General features: G+C 39.1%; 3 protein-coding genes across 21 annotated transcripts in view; 1 reads left to right on the top strand and 2 right to left on the bottom strand.

Moving 5' to 3' along the window:
* The window catches only part of hspg2 (heparan sulfate proteoglycan 2), a 119,899-nt gene extending 110,572 nt beyond the window's left edge, over window positions 1-9,327 (bottom strand). For 4 of the 19 annotated variants that reach the window (XM_016664629.1, XM_016664631.1, XM_016664633.1 and 1 more), the window contains exon 1: window positions 8,231-9,326. In XM_016664629.1, coding sequence (XP_016520115.1) covers window positions 8,231-8,299 — 69 coding nt within the window. In that variant the 5' untranslated portion in view covers window positions 8,300-9,326. Of the gene's footprint in view, window positions 1-8,230 lie in introns of all 19 variants that reach the window. The other 15 variants (XM_016664638.1, XM_016664636.1, XM_016664632.1 and 12 more) reach the window with 10 other exon arrangements.
* Window positions 9,328-11,499: 2,172 nt separating this feature from the next.
* agmat (agmatinase (putative)) lies at window positions 11,500-17,551 on the bottom strand. The gene is made up of 7 exons (XM_007578975.2): window positions 16,346-17,551; window positions 15,235-15,437; window positions 15,038-15,086; window positions 13,539-13,734; window positions 12,376-12,555; window positions 11,953-12,037; window positions 11,500-11,836 (listed from the first exon to the last, which is right to left on the bottom strand). Exons 1-7 carry the CDS (start codon window positions 16,633-16,635, stop codon window positions 11,763-11,765), a joined length of 1,077 nt encoding a protein of 358 aa, XP_007579037.1. The 5' UTR covers window positions 16,636-17,551; the 3' UTR covers window positions 11,500-11,762.
* Window positions 17,552-17,695: 144 nt separating this feature from the next.
* LOC103156799 (tubulin alpha-1B chain-like) lies at window positions 17,696-20,880 on the top strand. The gene is made up of 4 exons (XM_007578973.2): window positions 17,696-17,800; window positions 18,595-18,817; window positions 18,896-19,044; window positions 19,782-20,880. Exons 1-4 carry the CDS (start codon window positions 17,798-17,800, stop codon window positions 20,760-20,762), a joined length of 1,356 nt encoding a protein of 451 aa, XP_007579035.1. The 5' UTR covers window positions 17,696-17,797; the 3' UTR covers window positions 20,763-20,880.
* Window positions 20,881-21,045: the final 165 nt, after the last annotated feature.

The raw sequence follows: 21,045 nt of genomic DNA, 5'->3' as shown, positions 1-21,045 counted from the left end.
AAATGAAAAACACCAAAAGTGACTCCACATCAATGCTTCCACACAATGATTGACTCAATAGGGCAGAGAGGAGATTGAGCACCAACAATGGAGAAGCGCAATGCAGTTAACTTAACATTTCAATGAGTCTCAAAGACTGTTTAAAGTGAAGGAAAGGTTGGAGGTTTTTGTTCTTTTCACAAAGTGGAAGGATTCATGTTAGGCTTAAAGATCTCCAGATTAAGACTGTTGGTTATTTCTAAACATTTAACTTTGCGTTATACCGATCAAACTTTAGAGTCTGATTTCTGTTTGATTATGGTCTGACCTGGCAATGTGTTGCTGTTCTTATTCTCTCCATCATGGTAAGGTTATGCTCTCTCTTGCAGCCTTAATGGACCTCAATCATCTCAAATATGTCAGAAAATACAATTTTCTTTTTAGTAGTCTTTGTGCATTTTTTAATTTTATACCTACACAGATTCTTAAACTAGCAAACTTGAAGTCTTTTTCCCTCAGTAACAGCTTCCCCACTGAAGAGATGTACACTTAGAGAAAATGATTTGTAAGTTATCAACCAGTCCGTTACTGGTCCCAGCATTTCAAACTAAAACTGAGCCATTCTCTCTATAAACTCTGCTACCAACATCCTAAAAACTGAACAGATCCAGACAAAATCCTTTTATTAGTCTAGACTGTTGAACTAATGAATTGGTTGGTAAAAACACTGAGGTTGGTCTTTGTAACCAGGCTTGATGAGTAATTGTCTTCTGTATGCTGCTGGTTTTTATTGCCTGGTGACAGTAATGGGTCATTAAAACAGCCCATGACCTCCCTGTGAGACACTGGTTTTATTGCACCTGTGGCTCCATAACTCAGGAGCAAAGAATTTAGTTTTTGTAGATGAAATTTAATTATGCATTTTTTTATGTGTAAAAGAACTGTGTCCATGAGCACCTTTCCTCAAATTCATTTATCCATTTTTTAAGTCAAATCATCAGGATAAAGTTTGGTTTTGACAGCAACAAAGATTATTTCTGCATTTGTCGCCCTCTTCATTCACAGACAGACTTTAAATGAGTTTTATCCTACCAGAATGACTCAACTTGTAATCACCTATAACCCAGACTGCATGTGTTTGTGTCAAATATGCACAAAAAAGAATCAAATGGAAGAATTCAAGCAGGAAAATGAAGAATTTTGTACCAGTTAAAACTCTTAATTGGTGTTGGTACCTTTTGCTTAAGCTTCCCAGTGTGAGAGTGGTATCCATAATGGCTTGAGGGGTCACAAGAGTGAAATTCTGGCTCAAACATGCAAATCCAATAGCTTAGAATATATAATACCAAAACCACCTGATCAGTTCCATTTTGGTATGTCACCAGCCCAGATAAAAAAAATAAAATAAAAATGAACTTTTTCTTCAGTTTGATTAAAAAGAAATTCAATTTAGCAACATCCTGCAGCATTTCCCAGTTCATTTCCCAGGACAGTTGTTTTCCATCAGTGTACATTTGCAAGTAAAACAAAACATAAGCAGCATCTTTAAATCTACAAAGTCACTAGATCCAAACAAATGAGATAAAAAGCAGCAGCATTGTTGCCTTGTCTCTCTACCTCTCTTGTCTCTCTTAAGTGGACTTTGGATGAAATGATTTGTGACATTTTCTCCTACATCTTGTTTGGAGGTCCGTTGAACGCGGCGTTCCATCCAAGTGAAAATATGACAGCTTAATGAGCTAATAATGCCCTCCCTCCTTTAAAGGAAGATTAACTTTAAACTGTGATCCATAAAAAGCTTTGAAGGCATAATTAGGGAATTGCCAGACAGAAAAGACAGGCTGATCTGACGACGATACATTTATGGGAGTCTGTGTTTTGAAACAACAGCACATGAGCCCTTCAAAGGCAGAAATGTGGAAGGAAAGAGTAGGACTCTAGTTACAACAGGTCGTCCTGAGAATGTGTGCTCATGTCAGCACATGCAGGCCAGTCTGCTGGTGTACCAGCCGGGTTGCAGCTGTGTTTGGAGTTGGCTCTTCAGTCCGACACGGATGCGAAGTTGGCATGAAAGCACAGCAAAGTACTTTGTGTGTGGTGTGTGTGTGTGTGTGTGTAAAGGTGAGTCACAAAGGAAAGATCAGGTACCAAACTGTAACAGATTTACTCTTCTTTAAGGCTTTAAAGGATCTGTACACATTAGTGTAAATTAATGATTTGTACTGCACCATGTATAAATTTAGGATACCCTTATAACAGCACCCACCGGATATTGGTGTGTAAAAAGCCTTCAAATAAAATCTGATTGTATTACAGTAGTAATTTCTTATAATGAAAATAGAGGAAAAATCAATTCTTTAGTTTCAGTAAAAAAAAAAAAGGTTGTTCTTAATTATTTTTAACTAAATCACTAGAATAATCACCTAACTTATGAAAAGAATGTAGCTATATCGCTTACATTTGGCATGAGCCAGTTGCTAGTATGGTGGTACAGCAAGATTACATAAAAATTAAGGTTGAAACATAACATTTTTCAGATCCTGTGGTTTAATGTTCTTTCATTGTGGGGTCAGAGAAAGTCCCGCAGTGACCAGAGTTTTTCCAGTTGTGTGACGCATCAAGTAGCACATTAATCCACCCACCTCGCCTCTTTTGTTCCATACTTTTGGTCTGCTAGCTGAAAGAAGCCTCCTAAAACTTGCAAGAAAGGCGACTACAAGTGGGAATAGTTCCAGTTGTGAACAACACAGTCAGTGGGTGAAAAACTAAAGGAGTGTCAGTTTCTGACTGAGGTAGCACTGCTTTAAAGGCTCTTTTAAATTAAACTGACATTGCTTTTGTTTAATTGCTTTGTTAGGTGTGTGTATCAAAACCTAAATAACAAAAGCAAACTGCAAAATCAGTTCAATAAATCAAAGTGGATAATTGCTTTTTACGTATTCTTTTTTTTTTTTTTTAATTATAAATACTGTGATAATGTGAAACTGAGATTAAGATTATCTCAGACAGGGAAAATTGGCAAACTAAAAACAAGAAACACTCCATTTAAATAAAAGCTGATGCTTCAAAGGGGCATAGGCAAACGTGAAGCTATTTTTGCCAGGCATTTTCTGAGTAAGAAAAACCAACATGTTGACTTTGTGTCACTCCAGGTAGGATTTCTCAGGAGTAGCAGATGTGCTAACTACACTGTCTGTGAGTGTGCATCATTTTGCTTTATCTTTTCGTATTTTCTTTGTCAGCTAAACACCAAAGTGATTGAGTGAGGTTGTAGTTTTTTCCACAGCTGGTGGGAAAACTGCATCAGATGATTATGTTCTAGGTGGAGATGCATGTTTGTTGTATTTCTGTGTTTAGTTTCTATTGTTTTACAACAAATGTGACATACCGCCTCGTACAGGTTAAGGTTCACAACGGTAATTCGGTTTGAATCCAAAGTGCATGCTGCAGCTGTTGCATTCAGCTTTAAAACCAATTACATCTCAACTAGAGTTTCTCTGGCTTGCTACGCCTCACAGAACTCCCATCCTACACTTTGTGGTACAAGACCATGCACCCAGCAAGTAACTGATGCCAGAGTTCACTTCTCCTCACTCTAAGGAAATGAGAAGAGGGGGGATCAGTCGAGACCGATGTACCCGAAAGAAGCCTTTTGTCATCCAGTCTCAAGAGAGAGACACAAGCTCAGTTTAATTATCAAGCTATTGGTGGATTTATTACTTATCCCTGGTGTAGAAATATGGAAACTGAAGTTTCACACAACTTCACCCTAGATGCCAATAAATAAGAAGGAAGCTGCAATACAGCAGGAAAAGGCTAAAGTGAATACTGAATTCCATTAGAAAACAAAAAATTGATAGATGACCTGGTGCAAACACAAGAATTTTGCAAGAGTCTGCATACAGTTGTTGCAGTTTCACATATTTCTGAGGTTGAACACATAATGTGTTGTCCTTTGGATGGTGATTAATTTCCATACTTGCTATAAAAGTAAGACAAGTGGTCTTACTTGTCTAAAGCAAACAACAAAGGAAGGCACTAATGCACAACAGAGTGGTTGGTTTTGTGAACTGCAACATGTGCTTCTACTTAACCTTTATACAGTGGAGTCAACAGAAAATCAACACATATGTCTAGATATTAGAGATTTAAAACAGTTTCTGAAGAAATGTGTTTACTCCCAAAGTGGTAAAAGGTCCACTTTGGGAGTAAACTAAAGCAGGTCTAACCCTGGCTCTAAGATATCAATTAAGTGCATATTAGCTCTAGTAAAACAAGGAGCTATTTCTTGGACAATCAAGCATTTTTTTAGATGTTTTTCCTCACTGAATTTCTGTCAAACATCTGACATAGGAAGTGAATTTCTAAGTAGATTTAAAACAGAACAACATTAATGACGACTGTAGAGACGTGTTCACAGTGAAAAGTTCAGGAAACAGCATGGTCACAGTCTGTCTCGCCGGAGTAATAATTCATGAGAAAACTTAACTGAACTGTGAAAAATAGTCAGGTTCACACTCCTCTCCCCCGACCTCTGTACCGGCCCACATCACACCTCACTGCAGAGTCAACAAATCCCAGCTTGACAAGCCTACGCTCCATATGTACAGATGTGCTTAAAGAGGGCTGAGTCAGTTTAACAGTGTTCTTCTATCAGCTAAGATGGCCACTCTATGTTTCAACCCTGCAATGTTTACCAAAGCCAGTAATTATGCGAGTAGGCCTTGAGGAGGTGGATCTTCTGCTGTTCAAACTGTGGAGAGGAGTTCGTATTTGCCAAGCTGTGCTTTGCTGCTCTGTCCACTCACATCAGCTCCGAATAGTAATTAAAGCGGTGTGGCACCTGGATCAGAGGCATGGAAAGACCAACCATCCCATCACAGACTAAATAAATCAAACTGTTGCTGCACAAGATCCATCAAAGGGATCAGAGATTCAACTACATCCAGTAAAGTCAATGACAAAAACTATTCTGTAGAAATCCACGTCACCCTTCCCCCATTTTCAGTCCATCTCCAATGAAGTCAAAGGGTTCCTTGTGGAACCATCTATAGCAGGGATCTACAACCTGAGGATCTAAGTGAATCTTTAAGCCTTCATAATAGCTTTTTATAACTTTGGATAAAAATTAACTAATGTTTCAGTTGTAGATATAAAACCAAATGCAGGTATTAGTTTTTCAGATTATCAGGTTATGGCATCCACATCAAGATTGTTGCCTCTTATTATGCAAATTCACATAAAGGACAATCACTGCAGCTCCCTATTGAGACCCTATGCAACTACAGGCAAAATCTGCTTCAAATCAACTACACATGCACCAATATATCAGTTGATGACCAAGGTTAACTGATTTTTAACTTGACAAGCCCTGAAAACTCAGATAATTTTCCATGCAGAGACCACACCATAAGCAAACACAACCAGGTCACACTACCAACAGTCTTTGATGTGAATGCCATTGCTAAGCAACAAAAACATACAATTTGACATTTCAGTACCAGTTAGGTGTTTAAAATGAAATTAAAAGAAGCACACAGATGTATAAAGTTATTAAATGGGACCTATTATGCAAAATTCACATTTTGCACATTTTTGTACTTCAGTTTGGAGCTCTACTGCTTCGAAAAACAGTAGTGCATTCTTTTTTCAATGCACTTAAAAAAACACCCAGCCGTATTTTGGCAACAAGTTAATGGTTTTTTGTATCTGGAAAAAGAGTCGTTTGGAATGTAACGTCACAAATCAGCAGGCACTTCCCCTCAACTAGCAATTCCAGGTCGTCACGTAGCAACCCTAGCTGAGTTCATGACGTTTGGTTAGCTGGTTTTACTGCGCACACACTCTACAATGGCTGAGAATGAGACTTTTAGTAAATAACTGGAAGGCTGAAGAGGTTGGCAACCTCTCTTTGTCATGAAACATTCTGGATGTTTTATGTTGGGAGTCTTTGGATATCGGAAGGAAATTCTCCACAGAATACTAACAGGGGCTAGTGTTTAATAAACATTAGTCCAGATAACCATCACAATGGCCAACATAGGATGCTGCAGATGCCTTAAAATGTCATCTCACCATAATTTTTCTGGCACATCATAGCTTAGTCACAAAATTCAGATTGATTCAGGTTTGTATTCAGCAACTGGAAGCAGACGAATTGACACAATGAAAATAAGTTCCTCATAAAACCAGCATAACAGCTTGATGAGTGCAACTTATTGCACTACAGGCCGATACAACTTAACACCCCCATACACATCAGATTTACTTTTGTCCCATGGCAGCATTTCATGAGCCCTAAATAAGCAAGCTAAAGAGCCTGATCTAGTTTTAACTTCACCTGCAAGTGCTACAGAGTAGTTCGCAGCTGAGACCTATTTGATGTGGAGCTCATACCCACTGGGACTTTGCATTGAGTCAGACTTTATTGAGCTGATACACATGACCGTGACATTCCAGCAGAGAGAAAGAGGAGGGCCCTGTAGTAACACCGGTACATGCGCCTAATTGAATCAAGAGGCAGTCAGCCTGCTGTAGTTCAAAGTCCTAATGCAAGAAACAGATGCTTGCGGTTCCAGCTAATTGAATTATGCTGCTATTGTTTACCAAGCTGTTAATAACAGCTGTGGTACCCTCCACTGTCAGCACACAGCACATGATGACAGACTTGTGGAGACTGGGGAATTTGAGTGGTTTGATGATATTTTAGAGGATACATAGCTTGAAGCTGAGCGTTTCATTTGTGGAGGTGAAATGTGGCACTCACATGCATCCCACCGTATGCTCTCGACTCTGGACATACCAGTGGCTTAATGCTCTGGATCAGGAATGTGACAGATTTATGCATGCTTGCCACCAAGATGGCATCAAATCATTGAGAAAAGCTTCACTTCAGATCAAATCGATGCAGAGGTGACACGGACACCGCCTCATCACAGCTCTTTTTATTAGAGGGCACAAAGGTGAGAGAACAGACAGACAGGGTTTGCAAAGAGTGGGGGGAAGGCTATTCTCAACTCCAAGGCGATGGTCATATGCTATATGATTCATACAACAGATATAGAGGAGTGAAGACAGCAGGGTTCTTGGACTGTAATGTCAGCGATTTGTCAAGAATAAGTCACTCCACAGTGCATGGGTGGCCTACTGGAAGTGAAACTGTATGTCTACATTTTGATCCATTAGTACTTTCAGTAATTAAAAATGAAGCACAAAATGATTTACTCAAGCAGTTCCTCATTTGGCAAGTTTAAATTTAAATCAGATTTATTTGCTCCAACTTGTGCAAGACATTTATGATTAGATTAATGAATTAAGAAGATGTATGAATAAAACATAGATTGAAGAGGTGCAGGTTGGGAGGAGCAATAATTTGTAAGAAATTTCAGGAGGTATTCAGTGAAACAGAATAGCATAGCATCATATATAAAAAATGTTTCCTTAATCACCATTACCATTAAAATTAAATTAACAACTTAAAATTTAACATTAATTTTTCCAAATATTAGGTTATACATGATAAGCTGCATCTACAGTTTAGATTAGAGGTGCATTTCAGCAAAAATTAAATGGTAAAAAACATTCTAAATGAATGAATGAATGAATGAATGAATGAATGAATGACTTTAAATTCAATTCAGGATTTTTTTTTTCACTTTTTATGATTTACTTATGGAAATTCAAATGAGCAATAACATATATGCTAATTTATTAAAAAGCATTCTCCTCTAATTGTAAAATATTTTTCATCATGTGTTACATTGTGGCATGTATAGCTCTCCATACTTTGGGGAGGTTTTATTTTGAAGGAATATTGTTGCAGGCACCAAAATTAAAAGAATCATAAGGAATCTGATTAGTTCATGCTTTTTTTAAAATCACAATCTTCTCCTACGTAGCAGAAAACAGAGAGTGTAGCTTGAAGAAAGTTTGAGAAGCTCCAGCGCTCCAGGGGAGACTATGAATAGCTTGTTTCTATGGACAAACTTAGCCCGGCTTCACTCGGGTTCTGGTTTGTCCCATTACTTCTAAACGCACCTCTACAGAACATGCTCGTAAGAGTTTACAGCCCACCTGCATGCGCCACTGACGCAACATAAATAAAAACATAAATCAAAAACACCATTTTCTTTCCCCGCAGGGGGCATAAAGGAAGTAATGTGTTACTTTGACCTGAGGGGAATATGTTTTATCTGAATCTGTCCAGCGAAGTGCTTAAAAGTGCAAAAGATAAAAGTTGGAGTTCACTTACAGAAACAAGCTGACATGCGAGTATCAAAGACACCATAAGTCCACAGCTCCAGGAGGTCGGAGAGCCCATTTTTCCACCAACCCAGCAAAGGCTGCTTCTGCTGGGGGAAAAAGGAAAAAAAAATCCCGAGGTCCTTTACTCGCTTCCCGCGGTCCGGTGCTGGAGCGAGTTTTTTTCACACTGTATGCGCCTGCTCCTCTGCCACCCGTGGGACCTCATCAACAGGTAAAAACTATTCCCTGCTCGCGCTCGTTTCCCTAAGGAAGAGGGGAGAGGGGGAAGGTTGCGGAAACACGCCAAATGTCGAGACCTCCAAACTGCTTCTTCTCCTTCCTGCGCAGCAGCAGCAGTACTTTGAGACTTTGAGTTAGTCAGAGTGGGGCTGAATGCGGCCACGCAAAGTCACTGGGAAGTCCTCCGGAGCGCAGAGAGGGAAGCCGAGAAAGTAAAAGGCGGAATGGAATTCAGCGAGGGCTGAAAGAGAAGGACAGCTAATCCCAGCGTGGGGGAGACGCCACCTAGACCCACGCTGGCTCTTTTACACGGTGACCACACTCTTCTCACATGAATGGAGTCCTAAGAAAACTCCAGTCCACATATGCAGTGCCGTGCTTTGCGCAATTCAGATCCGTAAACCTTTTGTGAATGTTTTTGTTTAAACCACAAATCATCACAAATAATATTTAAGTGTGACGCTTGTGTATTGGGGCAATGATATGTTTCTATAAGCTTTGTACATATGTTTTCAGTTCTCCACTGCAAAATCCTTCAACCTCTGTCAGATTTTAATGGAGTAAAACATTTATCCCAAAAGGAAATTAAACTTTGTAACTCATAATCCAGGGTTCTTCAAAGAGTCGCGGGTGGTGATGCTGGACAGGAAGGATATCCGGTAGTGGTCAGTCTTGCATAAAATCTTGACAGTCCATACATGCACTAATCAGCTGGATTTGTGGATCACCAGCGTTGCTCACCCGAGGTTTGGATCTCTCCCTAAAGTTACCATCGGCCTTTTGGCTGCTTGACTAAGTTACTGTGTATAAATATAATCACAGTGACGATAACACTCAACTGAAAAAATTGTTAATATTGTTGAAATACTTTACTATTATTTTGCAATAATACTAACAGTTATAGAGGAATAATACCAATAACACTAACAGATATGGAGGAATAAAGCTGTTTTGCTTCATTTCTTCTTTTATTTTACCTTGATAAAAATTAAGACTCATTTTTATCAGAGATAAGGTTGAGCATTAATGCAGAGATTATGTATAGATTGTCCAATATTTAATCTGAAATAGCAGTTCACTCGTGGGACTGAAGCAAACATTACAGCATTACCCTAAACATACCAACAGCTTTTACACCTTGTGATAAACCTGTTCCTTACTTTCTGTCATGCTTTCCACACCCTCTGGCAGCATATTTTTAAGGTCCCCAAAAGTCATCCAAAGTAAGTGTTGTATAAAGTCTTAAATAATTAAAAAGCTTCAAAATGTAAAAAAATAAAATAAAATAAATCAGCCATTAAAACCAGTTTAATTTGTAATATCAGCAGAATTTAAAAATCGTAAGAGCAGAATACTTTGAGCGCCCTCTGCTGGCACAACGTTTTGCTTAGACTTATTACAAAGCAGTTAAATATTAATGGGAAGAGTTAAATTTCAAAAACTGAGGAACAATGAAAGGCTTTGTGTTGCATGTCCTCAACATTTACCACTTGCAGGAAAAACTGCTGAGTGCTGTCAGCTGGATGGTTGCATCTGTTTTTTGTTTTGTTTATTTTGTATAAGGAAGCTTCCTGAATCACTCTGAAGTTTAAAAAGGACAGCTGCTGCCAATTAAGAGGAGCTCTAAATAGAAGAGGAGAGGAGTGACTCTCCTTTGCTCACTAAGTAAGGTGAAACAAAAACAGAGAAGGCTAATAACAACTTGGGCTGGAATTCAGTCAGTGTTCCACCATCTGGCTTTATGGTCAAAGTACAAACATTATGCTTCCAATACAACATAGTTCATACATCTTAAATGAAAAGACAGCGTCATATCACAGGAGCTTAGGAATATACAAGACCTTCTGCAAAAAATAATTGGAGCAGTGTTGCTTTTAACATGAAGCCAAGTATAAATATAAACTATATCTTGACTCAAGTTAGCTGCATGCTTCAGAGCTGGAATTCCTGTCTGCCTTTCTCAGACACTCTTGGACATTCGAGAGAGTTCATTTCTGGAGTGAACCTTTCTTTGACTGTGAGCGCATTCTTAAAGCATCTTTCTGACCACAGCGGTCTGATTTAGAGACTCCTCCCTTGCCTTCAGCTGGCAGCAAAGATGTGGAAAAATGCTCCAAAAATGTTAAATAAACTGGTAATTCTGGGATAAACAATGCCGCCTGCTTGTTTTGTCCTGCTTGCAATTATTGGCAGCATTGTCTAAGCCCCTCTGATGGTACAGAAACATTATTGGTTAATAATTGCAGCAGGGTAAATTTCTTACTTGATACTTAATCTAAATACATTATTTAAATTATTGTTCCTTCTTGCTTCTAAATAGTCTAAGATGACGTTGGTTTTAAGAGTTCAGAACCCGAATGCAGTCAATGTAACTTTAGCACAGTGCGTGTTGCCAACCAGTGCAGCTGTAGAAAACAAATGTACCAAAGAATGATTGCCTTCCCCTGTCGCACAAGGTCAACGCCCTTAGAGCCTGATGCACATTTAATTATACTGAATGCTGTATAATTTTATTCTTTGTGGTGTTAATTCTAATCTAGAGCTAAATAAAGGAAAAAGAGGACAAACTGTTATTGTTTCCAGCATATTGACACTAAGTAAGTGTTTCAAATATATGTGTTTTAACCCTTACACAACCCAACAGGTTTTCCTTGTACGTTGCTGTCTAATAATAAAATGGCAATAGATGATTAGTAGGTAAATGTGAAACAAAGTCCACAGTTATTGGCATTTTTGGTGAGGATGAGTCAAACTTTTCTTTTTATTGTGTCATCATTTGACTGCAATAAAATGACACGTTTATTTTGCTGCACTGATAAAAATCCAACAAATTACACTCTCTTAATTTTGAGATTCACTGCTTTTAAGTTTTTCTGGTTCCACAAGTTCTAACTTTTTCTGTAGCTACGTGTATATAAAATCTTTTTTTTTTTTAATTCAGAAAAGAAAAAACACAGAATGCAACTAGAACTTCTGTCAATGTTACAGACCCTGTCACATTCAGGAATAAATTAATATAAAATAAAGTTCTAAGCATTAAACATCTCCATTAAGTCCAGTTCAGTTTATTTTATTAGCCAATTCCCAACAAATGTCACTTTAAGGTTCTTTACAGGAGAAAGAACTCCAGCTCATGTTAAATTGCTAATATATGTAATTATCAAAGTATAACATTTAATTACAATTCAAATAAGACTGGATCGGAAATGAAAATTTATTTTTTAAAACAGAATTGCACCCAAGTTAACCTTTGATAATATTTAAAAATTTAAAAAGCAGCACCAAATATTACATCCAGGTCAGTAGTATTTCACTTTTGGTAAAACACATAACATTTCAAAGAGGAGGTTGGCCCCAGTCAAGGCTGTGTTTCCTGTTAAAGAGAATGAAAGTAGATATAACATGGTTATTAAAAAAAAAAAAAACTACAGAAAATACTTTAAAACTAATAATAACAGTGTTTTTTTAAGAATCGATTGTGTAAAGTACCTGTAGTGTCATAAGGTGGAGAAACTTCCACTAGATCACATCCAACAAGGTTAAGACCCCGACAGCCTCGGATAATCTCAACTCCCTAAGTTCAAGATTTTAAAAATGATTTTAGTGTCTGAGAAAAGAAAAACATATCAAAACATATTTCAACTAGCAGTGATTTTATGAGAAAAATACTTTTGACAACTTATACGATTCTAAATAGATGGATCAAACTTTTATCGATCCAATTAAAGACAGGAAAACGTGTAAAATTAAAGGGCTAAAGTACAGCCTTCATTTATTATCTTTGGTTTCTTAAAATTAGTATTAGATGTAAAAAAAAATAAAAAATAGAATCTCCTTACAGGTAAAACTCAGCCAATAATGTTTAAATTAGCATTTTATTGACAAGTTATAATGACTGCTGCTTGTGTTTACCTGTATGGGAGTGAGTCCTGCTATCTCCGGTGTTCCTGTTCCGGGAGCAAAACCTGGATCAAGAGCGTCGATATCAAAACTGAGGTAAACCGGCCCAGCGCCCATCTGAGCCCTCACCTCAGACATTAGAGGCGAGAGAGACTTGAACCAACACTCTTCCACCTGGACCACACGAAAACCCTGCAGGTCAGAAAAAATGGGAAGATGAAGGATCGTTTTCATTGCTTTGTGACTTAAATGTGATAAAGTGAAGGATTCTTACAATGTGAATGATGCAGAGGAATGCAGACATTTTGATAATGCTGCCTCAGATTATAATAAAGGAGCTTACACACTTCCGTACATGCATTGTTTCAAAATTCTAACTAGCAAGATCCTCAGCTTGTTTTTGGCCTAGATTTCAGAAGTTTAAATACAAAAGTTTACTATAAATTTACTGAACAACATTCTATCACGGCAAGGCTTTAAAGAGATAATCTACAAAAGAAGAAAGAAATGAATGAAAAAAAAAAGTTTAGAAAGAAATAAGGAAGAGGTGAAGGGAAGAAAGGAGAGAAGGGGAGAAGAACAAAAGAAGGAAGCAGAGAAGGCAAAGAAAGAAGGAAGGAAGTGAGGAAGGAAATAAAGACTAAAAGAAGGAGGGAATCATAGAGGGTATAAGAAAGAAAACACAAAGGTTAGAAAGAAAGAAGGGAGTTAGAAGATGAGGAATTCAGGGAAGGATAGAAGAAAACAAGAGTAACCAATCAAGATCAGATGGATGGAAGGAATGAGAAAAGCACGTTTAAAGAAAGGGAATGATAAAAAAAGAATGAGAAGAAACAAATGAAGACAAAAAATTGAAATAATGGAAGGATAAGAAAGAGGGAAGAAAGGATGGAAAGAACTAAAGAACAATGTTTGATAAATAGAAGGATGTAAAGAAAGAGAATAGAATAGAAAGAAAGTGCAAAGGAAATGATTTAAAAAAGGAAGAAAGTAAGGAACAACAATAAAAGGAAGGAAGAAGTGACAGAAGAAGCTCCAAACACTTTTCACCACAGTGCAGCCGTGAACTGACTGGTTACAGGTTCCAAACCATTAACTACGCAGTGTGACATTTCTAACACTGTCACTGGGTATGGTGTGAAACCAGCACCATGTAACAGAAACCCAGACTGTACCTGAGCCCGACTCCACTCGTACGAGTCCGCTGAGTACCCGCTGCCTCGCAGGCCGATCTGGACCACCCGCTGGCAGTCCAGGAGCCCCTCCTCCACACAGCGTCTGAACGGGGTGCCGTGGCCGATCCTCTCCCCCAGAACCACGTCACTGGTGTCTGCATGAGCGTCCACATGGACTAAACCCACAGGGCCATGCCTGACAAGTTATTACACAGACAACTAAATGTGGAGTATCTAATAGACATATTTTATCTATCTGTTATTAATGTTTTAGGGTCGCATGATTCAATCTGGAATCATGTGGTTCTGGAAATGATTTTAATGTATGAAAATTATTATATCTTGTTGTAAGCAGAAAGCAGCTTCTGCAACTTTTACGCAAATTCCACAACAGTACACATATTTTTATGCAAAAACATGATCATACACACATCAGAAATCAAAACAGATCTAAAAACATAATCTCTATGTGTCACAAACCTCATTCTACACTCCTACTCTCCTCCTATGCATTCTTCTTTTGTTTGCAAACATTTAATGCTTTTATTTATTTTAAGATCTATGGTGGTTCTTTAAAAATAAAAACATTTTGTATTGACAGCATTTATCAAAAACTATAAACTGCCTTTTTTTTAAAAAAAAAAATAAAAAGGTCTCGTTATATTTGCAGCTCTAAACGTGTTTTAATCGGCTGAACTGGAGGCAGAAATGCAGGTTGCATATCTCTGTTCTAGAACTTTCTAGAATCCATGATTCTGGAATGAGAATCATAGCTTTATGTTTTCAGATTTCATTTCTGCAGAACTACTAGAAGGACAGTTTTGCCTCAAAAACAAATATACCTGCTTAAAATAAACCTCTATCATTAGCCTTTTAACTAAAAACAGACTGTTTCAAGAGAACTTTGTAAATTTGTTGTGCAGCTACTATGCCAGGAAAAAGCTACATATCAGTAAAGAATTTAAACACGTTTTGGAGGTGGAAAACTAACCTGAAACTGCACTGATTAATCTAAAAGCTGAAATTCATTTCTCTATGCCAACAAGACTAAATCCACTTAGCTAAAGAGAAAAAAAAAGACGTTCAGCAACTTTTATGGTGTGGATGAAGTGCCAAGACACATATTTGCGAAGACACCAATAGTAATTTTGATTCAAGGTTTTGGAACAATATATGCTGCCAGGTCCTTAGGAATGCCTGGAGTGAAATATCTACCTGACAGAAAACAGACCATAAAAGATTATGTTTAATGAAATTATAACCAACGAGAACCACAACTCACTGGGCTGCTTCTGTTCTGCATCAAACCCAAATGGAAAAATAATTTCTCTTCTATTAAGTACCTAAAACGGGATGGTGAACGTGGATAAGTAATCGAAAGCTCAATTAGGGTTTAAATTCTCAATTTTTTGTTTAATAACTATATGTACACTTTGGTTGAACAATCTTGAATTTTGACAATCTCAATCATGTTCCTCTTTCTAATGATGGATACTTACTTCTCTGCTACAGCTTGCAGTATTGGGTACGCAATAGTGTGATCGCCACCTGCAGAAACCAACATTTGCTTAACATCTGAGGTATGAAAGAGCAAACTAGATAATTAATTATTGCACACAGGGGTGAGACTTTGTCTCCAGGCGCTAAATCATTTACTTAGCAAACAGTTGATATATGTGATCTCAGCTGCTCTCACCCAAAGTCAGAGGGATACAGCCAGTGGCCAGGATTTTTCTGTAGGCCTCCGTGATGCGCTTGCAGGTGTCTTTCAAATCGTACAAGTTAACGTTTACGTCCCCGATGTCAGCAACCATCAGGGACTCGTAAGGCGCTGCCCTGGTGCCACTGTTGTAAGCCCTCAGCAAGGCAGACTCTGCTCTGATCTGGCGTGGACCAAACCTGTAGAGTGTGTGAAAAGAGTAGGCATTAATACATGCAGTTAAATTTGTTACCCTGCAAACCCCGTGCACATTGTGTTTTAGTTGTTTTTGTTTTTCTTTGCACTTAATTGTTTCAAATCATCAAGCAAACTTTAATATCAGACAAAGGTGGACTGAGTAAGTACAAAAAGATTAGGGGACAAAAGTTTTCTAACACAACTTGGACATTTGTGAAAACTGAATCTGAAGCACACTAAGTGGCCTAGTCAATGTCTGGACTTCTGATTAGGATTCTTTAGGATGACTTTATACAGGCTGTTCATTGCTTAAGATCCTCCACTGTAGCTGACTTACAGCAATTCTGCAAATAGAAGTGGGCCAAAATCCCTCTGCTCACTGCCAGTAATCAAAAACACGAATGATGAGTTTTACTGCTGCCTAGGGTGAGACGAGCAGTTATTAGGACCTGGCTGGTTTAGGAAATTATTATTTGACAACTGCACTCAGGCTAGTTTGATTATCTGTAAAATTAATAAGAAATCTCTAAGGGGGCAAATACTTTTCACAGTATTGCACACTTTCATGTATAAAGGTGGATAATCTTGGAACTCCTTCATCCTTCATGGATTCAAAGCAATTAGATGACAAATGAATGCAATACATTATTTTATTTGATGCTAAAGTTAGTTTGTTTATATATTCGTCCAGTAATACCTTGATGGGTTCAACTTTATCGTTCTTTTTTCTTTTTTTAGATATTTAAATTCTCTTTAAAGCTGCAGTAAGTAAAAAAAAAATAAAATAAAAATAAAAAACTTAAGACCGACGTCATATTACGCAATAGCAGTCAGCTACATGTAAATAACTACTGTAAATCACTAATGACACTCTTTCTAAGTTTGACCACCAGAGGAGGAACAATGGCACCTTGCCCCTGGCCGGTTCGAAGTCCCAGTATCAATCGGAACACCAATGAACGCCGCGTCCAGCCCGTCGGTCGTCTCCCGATAAGGTAACTTGGCCATGGTGGAGATCCCAGACACCCGTGCAACAAACTCGGCGCTCGGTGGAACATTATATCGGCTCCCGGAGCTGTCTCGGTTCGGAATTAAGCACCCTCCAGTTCGGCTCCTGCACTGACCCAAAGCTTGTCGGGGAAAGGAAAAGAAAACCCCTGCTGCACGAGTTAAACCTAAGTTTCTCCAAAATGAAAACATGTCTGATGCTTAAGCAAATTATGGCATGTGTGAAAGGGCCACCTACTCTGCTACGTTTATAAGCTCGTAATCATTTATCCGTCAAACTGCATGACAAGAATCTATAATATGCAGTTAAAATTTAACTGACCGTGTACATGTTAGGTATTGGAATATTCATCCGAATAAAGAAACACAATGTATATCACAGCAGCTGGCAGATAGATTTTTTAAATCATTAATCCTGTGCTTGTGAGCATTAAAAATACAACGCACTTGGGAGCTTGAATGCAGCAAAAGGTCATATTTTTCAGAAGGGAGGCGCGCTGTGGGAGGAGCCTCACTTCAGATCAGAGTTCATCTACTGCACATTACAGTTTGTGATTTTTAGGTTGGTAATAATAATAATAAAAAACATTCTACATGTTCAGCGTGCCATACTCCATAAATCCTGCATCCTACTATAGAAGCCCGATGGAGTGTGGCCGGAAATCATTTTATTACTAACTCTAAGCAGCAAGAGAATCGTGGTTTTTAAAAGAAAAAATAAAACTGTTTGTGGGTGGCCTCGTTAAACTCTGATTATTTGGAGAAATGGAGAGCCCTAAACAGGCTGTTCGTGCTTAATAGCCCTCCAATTTGGCTGAAACTATCCTGCAAAAAAGCGTGGGAGAAAAAATATCTAAATGCTTTAAGGATGGCACAGGCAGTTTCCTAAAAGGGTTCAGTCATTTTGGTCTGACGTTAAAAAAAATAATAATAAAACAATATAAACAATCTGATACATATCTTGACATATCATCTGGTGGCACTACACCTGGATGTGGGCAATGTGTTGAAAGAATCCATACCCTGGATGTCCCCTAATTTCCCAATAAAATGGCGCACCTCCTCATCTTTAGCCCATCCACCATTTTCTGATTTATTTGTTTATTTATTTTCATGCCAAATGTTTCTGTACCAGATACCCTCCTCGGATCGGCTGCGTCTCCCTGTCTGCGCATCATTCATGCAGGTTGATGTCTGGTTTGTGTGGGTGGTGGTGGATGGTGCGCGCGCCTCTGTATCCTCCCTGAGGACGCGTGCGGTGCGTCACCAAAGCAGATTTCATCCACAGAGCAGCACGGACGCACATTCTCCTCCGAACCTGTGTCATTGCATTGCATAACATCGACAAGAGAACATGGTAAGCATGCCTTACATTTTCTTTGCAAACGTTTTATTTGCAAAGCTGCTATTTTTAAGGTCTAATCTAAGGAACGTAGGCCATTTCTGTATTGCGCTTTGTCTTGATACATTTTTCGACCTGCTGACGATCTGAATAGGTAAAATCCTTATAATAAATATATTATTATATGTATTTCAGTTTTGTCTGAAATATTTCACTTATATAAGGGTTGTTCTAAATCAGCATGCCTTTCTTTAACCACCATGTTTTATTAACTAGTTATCAGGTTGGTTGTCTATGCCTGTAAGGCGTCCTTATGTAAATGTACACTAAATAAATCCAACACTTAACCAAATGCAATCCATTAAAAATTAAAAAGCAGTTTTACAAAACTGGGTGAAATATGTATATATTTGTCACCAGAAATAAAATCTATTTCAGCAGGAATCCAATGGCAAACAGGCTGAGCAGAGAGGAGCTTCCCAGCCACCACACTGCAACGTCTGACCTAGATAATCCTCTCTCTACAGTAATCCTCTGAGCAATTGACACTTTGGTGTCGCAGCACAAAACGCACTGCTTTATTTAAAGCAAAAAAAACAACAAAAAAAAGATTCACAATTTTAATGAATTGCTATCTTTGTAAAAAAAAATAAAAATAAAAATTGAAGTAAGCAGAGAAAAATACATGCATGGCCTGAGAAAGAAGAGTTGACCATTCTTGTCCTTGACCTCAGTTTGAACAATCTTCTCTGAAAAACGGTTTCCTTTGGTGCAAATGAAAAATGTTTCGTTTTGCTTTGTCTTTCCAGCGTGAGTGTATCTCCATCCATGTTGGTCAGGCTGGTGTCCAGATTGGCAATGCCTGTTGGGAGCTGTACTGCCTGGAACATGGGATCCAGCCTGATGGACAGATGCCCAGCGACAAAGCCATCGGCGGTGGAGATGACTCTTTCAACACCTTCTTTAGTGAGACTGGAGCTGGAAAACATGTCCCAAGAGCTGTTTTTGTGGACCTGGAGCCCACTGTCATTGGTAAATTCCACAAATATTAATGTCTCATTATTTACTGATTAAACTGGAGAATTTATCTTATTGCATTTATCTCTTTAGATGAAGTCCGTACTGGGACGTACCGCCAGCTGTTCCATCCTGAGCAGCTGATAACTGGGAAGGAAGACGCTGCCAACAACTATGCCCGCGGACACTACACCATCGGAAAAGAGATCATCGATCTGGTTCTGGACAGGATCCGCAAACTGGTGAGTCAATTTTACAAAGCAGGCTCTTGACAAAGTAGTCCCTGAATTTCCCTAATTTAATAAAGCATTTTATTTGAAGTGTGAAGTAGACGGGAAATAATTTATTGTATTCAAAAAATTTTAGCAAATAAAAATTTGAAAAGTGTGGCATGCATTTGTGTTCAGACCTTTTTAGTTTGATTTGCCAAAAATAAACCCAGTGCAAAACTGACAGATCCCACAAGGAGAGCATTAATCAGAGAAGCAACCACCTAAGCTGCAGATTCCACAGCCTGGGTAGACAAATCTGTTGGTCAGAGAGACCAAAGCTGAACATTTTGGTCCCGAATCCAAAATCCTCATAAATGACTTAATTGGTGGCAATCCCATTCTGTATAGGATGGACTTAGTTCTGCACAATATTTCACAAATCTATTACAATTACAGTGTGTGCAATATTCATATTGTAAAGACTTTTGGGAGCCCAATCATTTTTGGCTAATATCTTCCAAATGCCATCAAACTGCATTTTCAAACTTATGTCACATTCAGCCAGAGTCTCACAGCAGCAGATGTTAATACTGGGCACTACAACATATATTACAGGGTTGGAAAAAAAATAAAAATAAATCACAATATCAGTTTTGTGCACCTCTATATGGACTATATCAAACTACATTCAAAGTTGAGACCAAAATCCAAACAAAAATTTGTGGTAAGATTGGAAAATGGCTCACGTTATGTTTCTGTTACTCCAGGCTGACCAGTGCACAGGCCTGCAGGGCTTCCTGGTCTTCCACAGCTTCGGGGGTGGAACCGGTTCTGGTTTCACCTCCCTGCTGATGGAGCGTCTCTCTGTGGATTATGGCAAGAAGTCCAAGCTGGAGTTCTCCATCTACCCGGCTCCTCAGGTGTCCACCGCGGTGGTGGAGCCCTACAACTCCATCCTGACCACCCACACCACCCTGGAGCACTCCGACTGCGCCTTCATGGTGGACAACGAGGCCATCTACGATATCTGCCGCAGAAACCTCGACATCGAGCGCCCCACCTACACCAACCTGAACAGGCTGATCAGCCAGATCGTGTCCTCCATTACTGCCTCCTTGCGTTTCGATGGCGCCCTGAATGTTGATCTGACGGAGTTCCAGACCAACTTGGTGCCGTACCCTCGTATCCACTTCCCTCTCGCCACCTACGCCCCTGTGATCTCCGCCGAGAAGGCTTACCACGAGCAGCTCTCAGTGGCTGAGATCACCAATGCCTGCTTTGAGCCGGCCAATCAGATGGTGAAGTGCGACCCTCGTCATGGCAAGTACATGGCCTGCTGTCTTCTGTACCGTGGCGATGTTGTTCCCAAAGATGTCAACGCTGCCATCGCCACCATTAAAACCAAGCGCTCCATCCAGTTCGTGGACTGGTGCCCCACTGGTTTCAAGGTTGGCATCAACTACCAACCGCCCACTGTGGTTCCTGGTGGTGACCTCGCTAAGGTCCAGAGGGCTGTGTGCATGCTGAGCAACACCACAGCCATTGCAGAGGCCTGGGCGAGGCTCGACCACAAGTTTGACCTGATGTACGCCAAGAGGGCCTTTGTCCACTGGTATGTGGGTGAGGGGATGGAGGAAGGAGAGTTCTCTGAAGCCAGGGAGGATATGGCGGCTCTGGAAAAGGATTATGAAGAGGTGGGAGTCGACTCAATTGAGGGTGAGGGAGAGGAGGAAGGAGAGGAGTATTAAATGTAGTGTGAGGATGAGTTAAGATGAGCGCATTTCCGCCATTCTGAAGTTAAATATTAGGTTACCACAAGATTCTTTCCTGTCAGATTGGATCTCTAATAAAGTTTCCTAAACTGAAGTCTTCTTGTTTTTATTTGGTTCTGTGAACCCAACAGCTACAGTTATTCATTGCTTTATGTTTGAGCAAATGACAAAGTTTCATAGGAAATCTGCACAGGAATTCAAGCATCAACTCAGCTTCCCTCTTTGAACAAAACAAAATTTTTCTACACACACAAAAAAA

The sequence above is a fragment of the Poecilia formosa genome, unplaced genomic scaffold, assembly GCF_000485575.1.
Source record: "Poecilia formosa unplaced genomic scaffold, Poecilia_formosa-5.1.2 Scaffold501, whole genome shotgun sequence".
Taxonomy (NCBI): domain Eukaryota; kingdom Metazoa; phylum Chordata; class Actinopteri; order Cyprinodontiformes; family Poeciliidae; genus Poecilia; species Poecilia formosa.
This window is presented reverse-complemented; position numbering and strand designations above follow the sequence as displayed.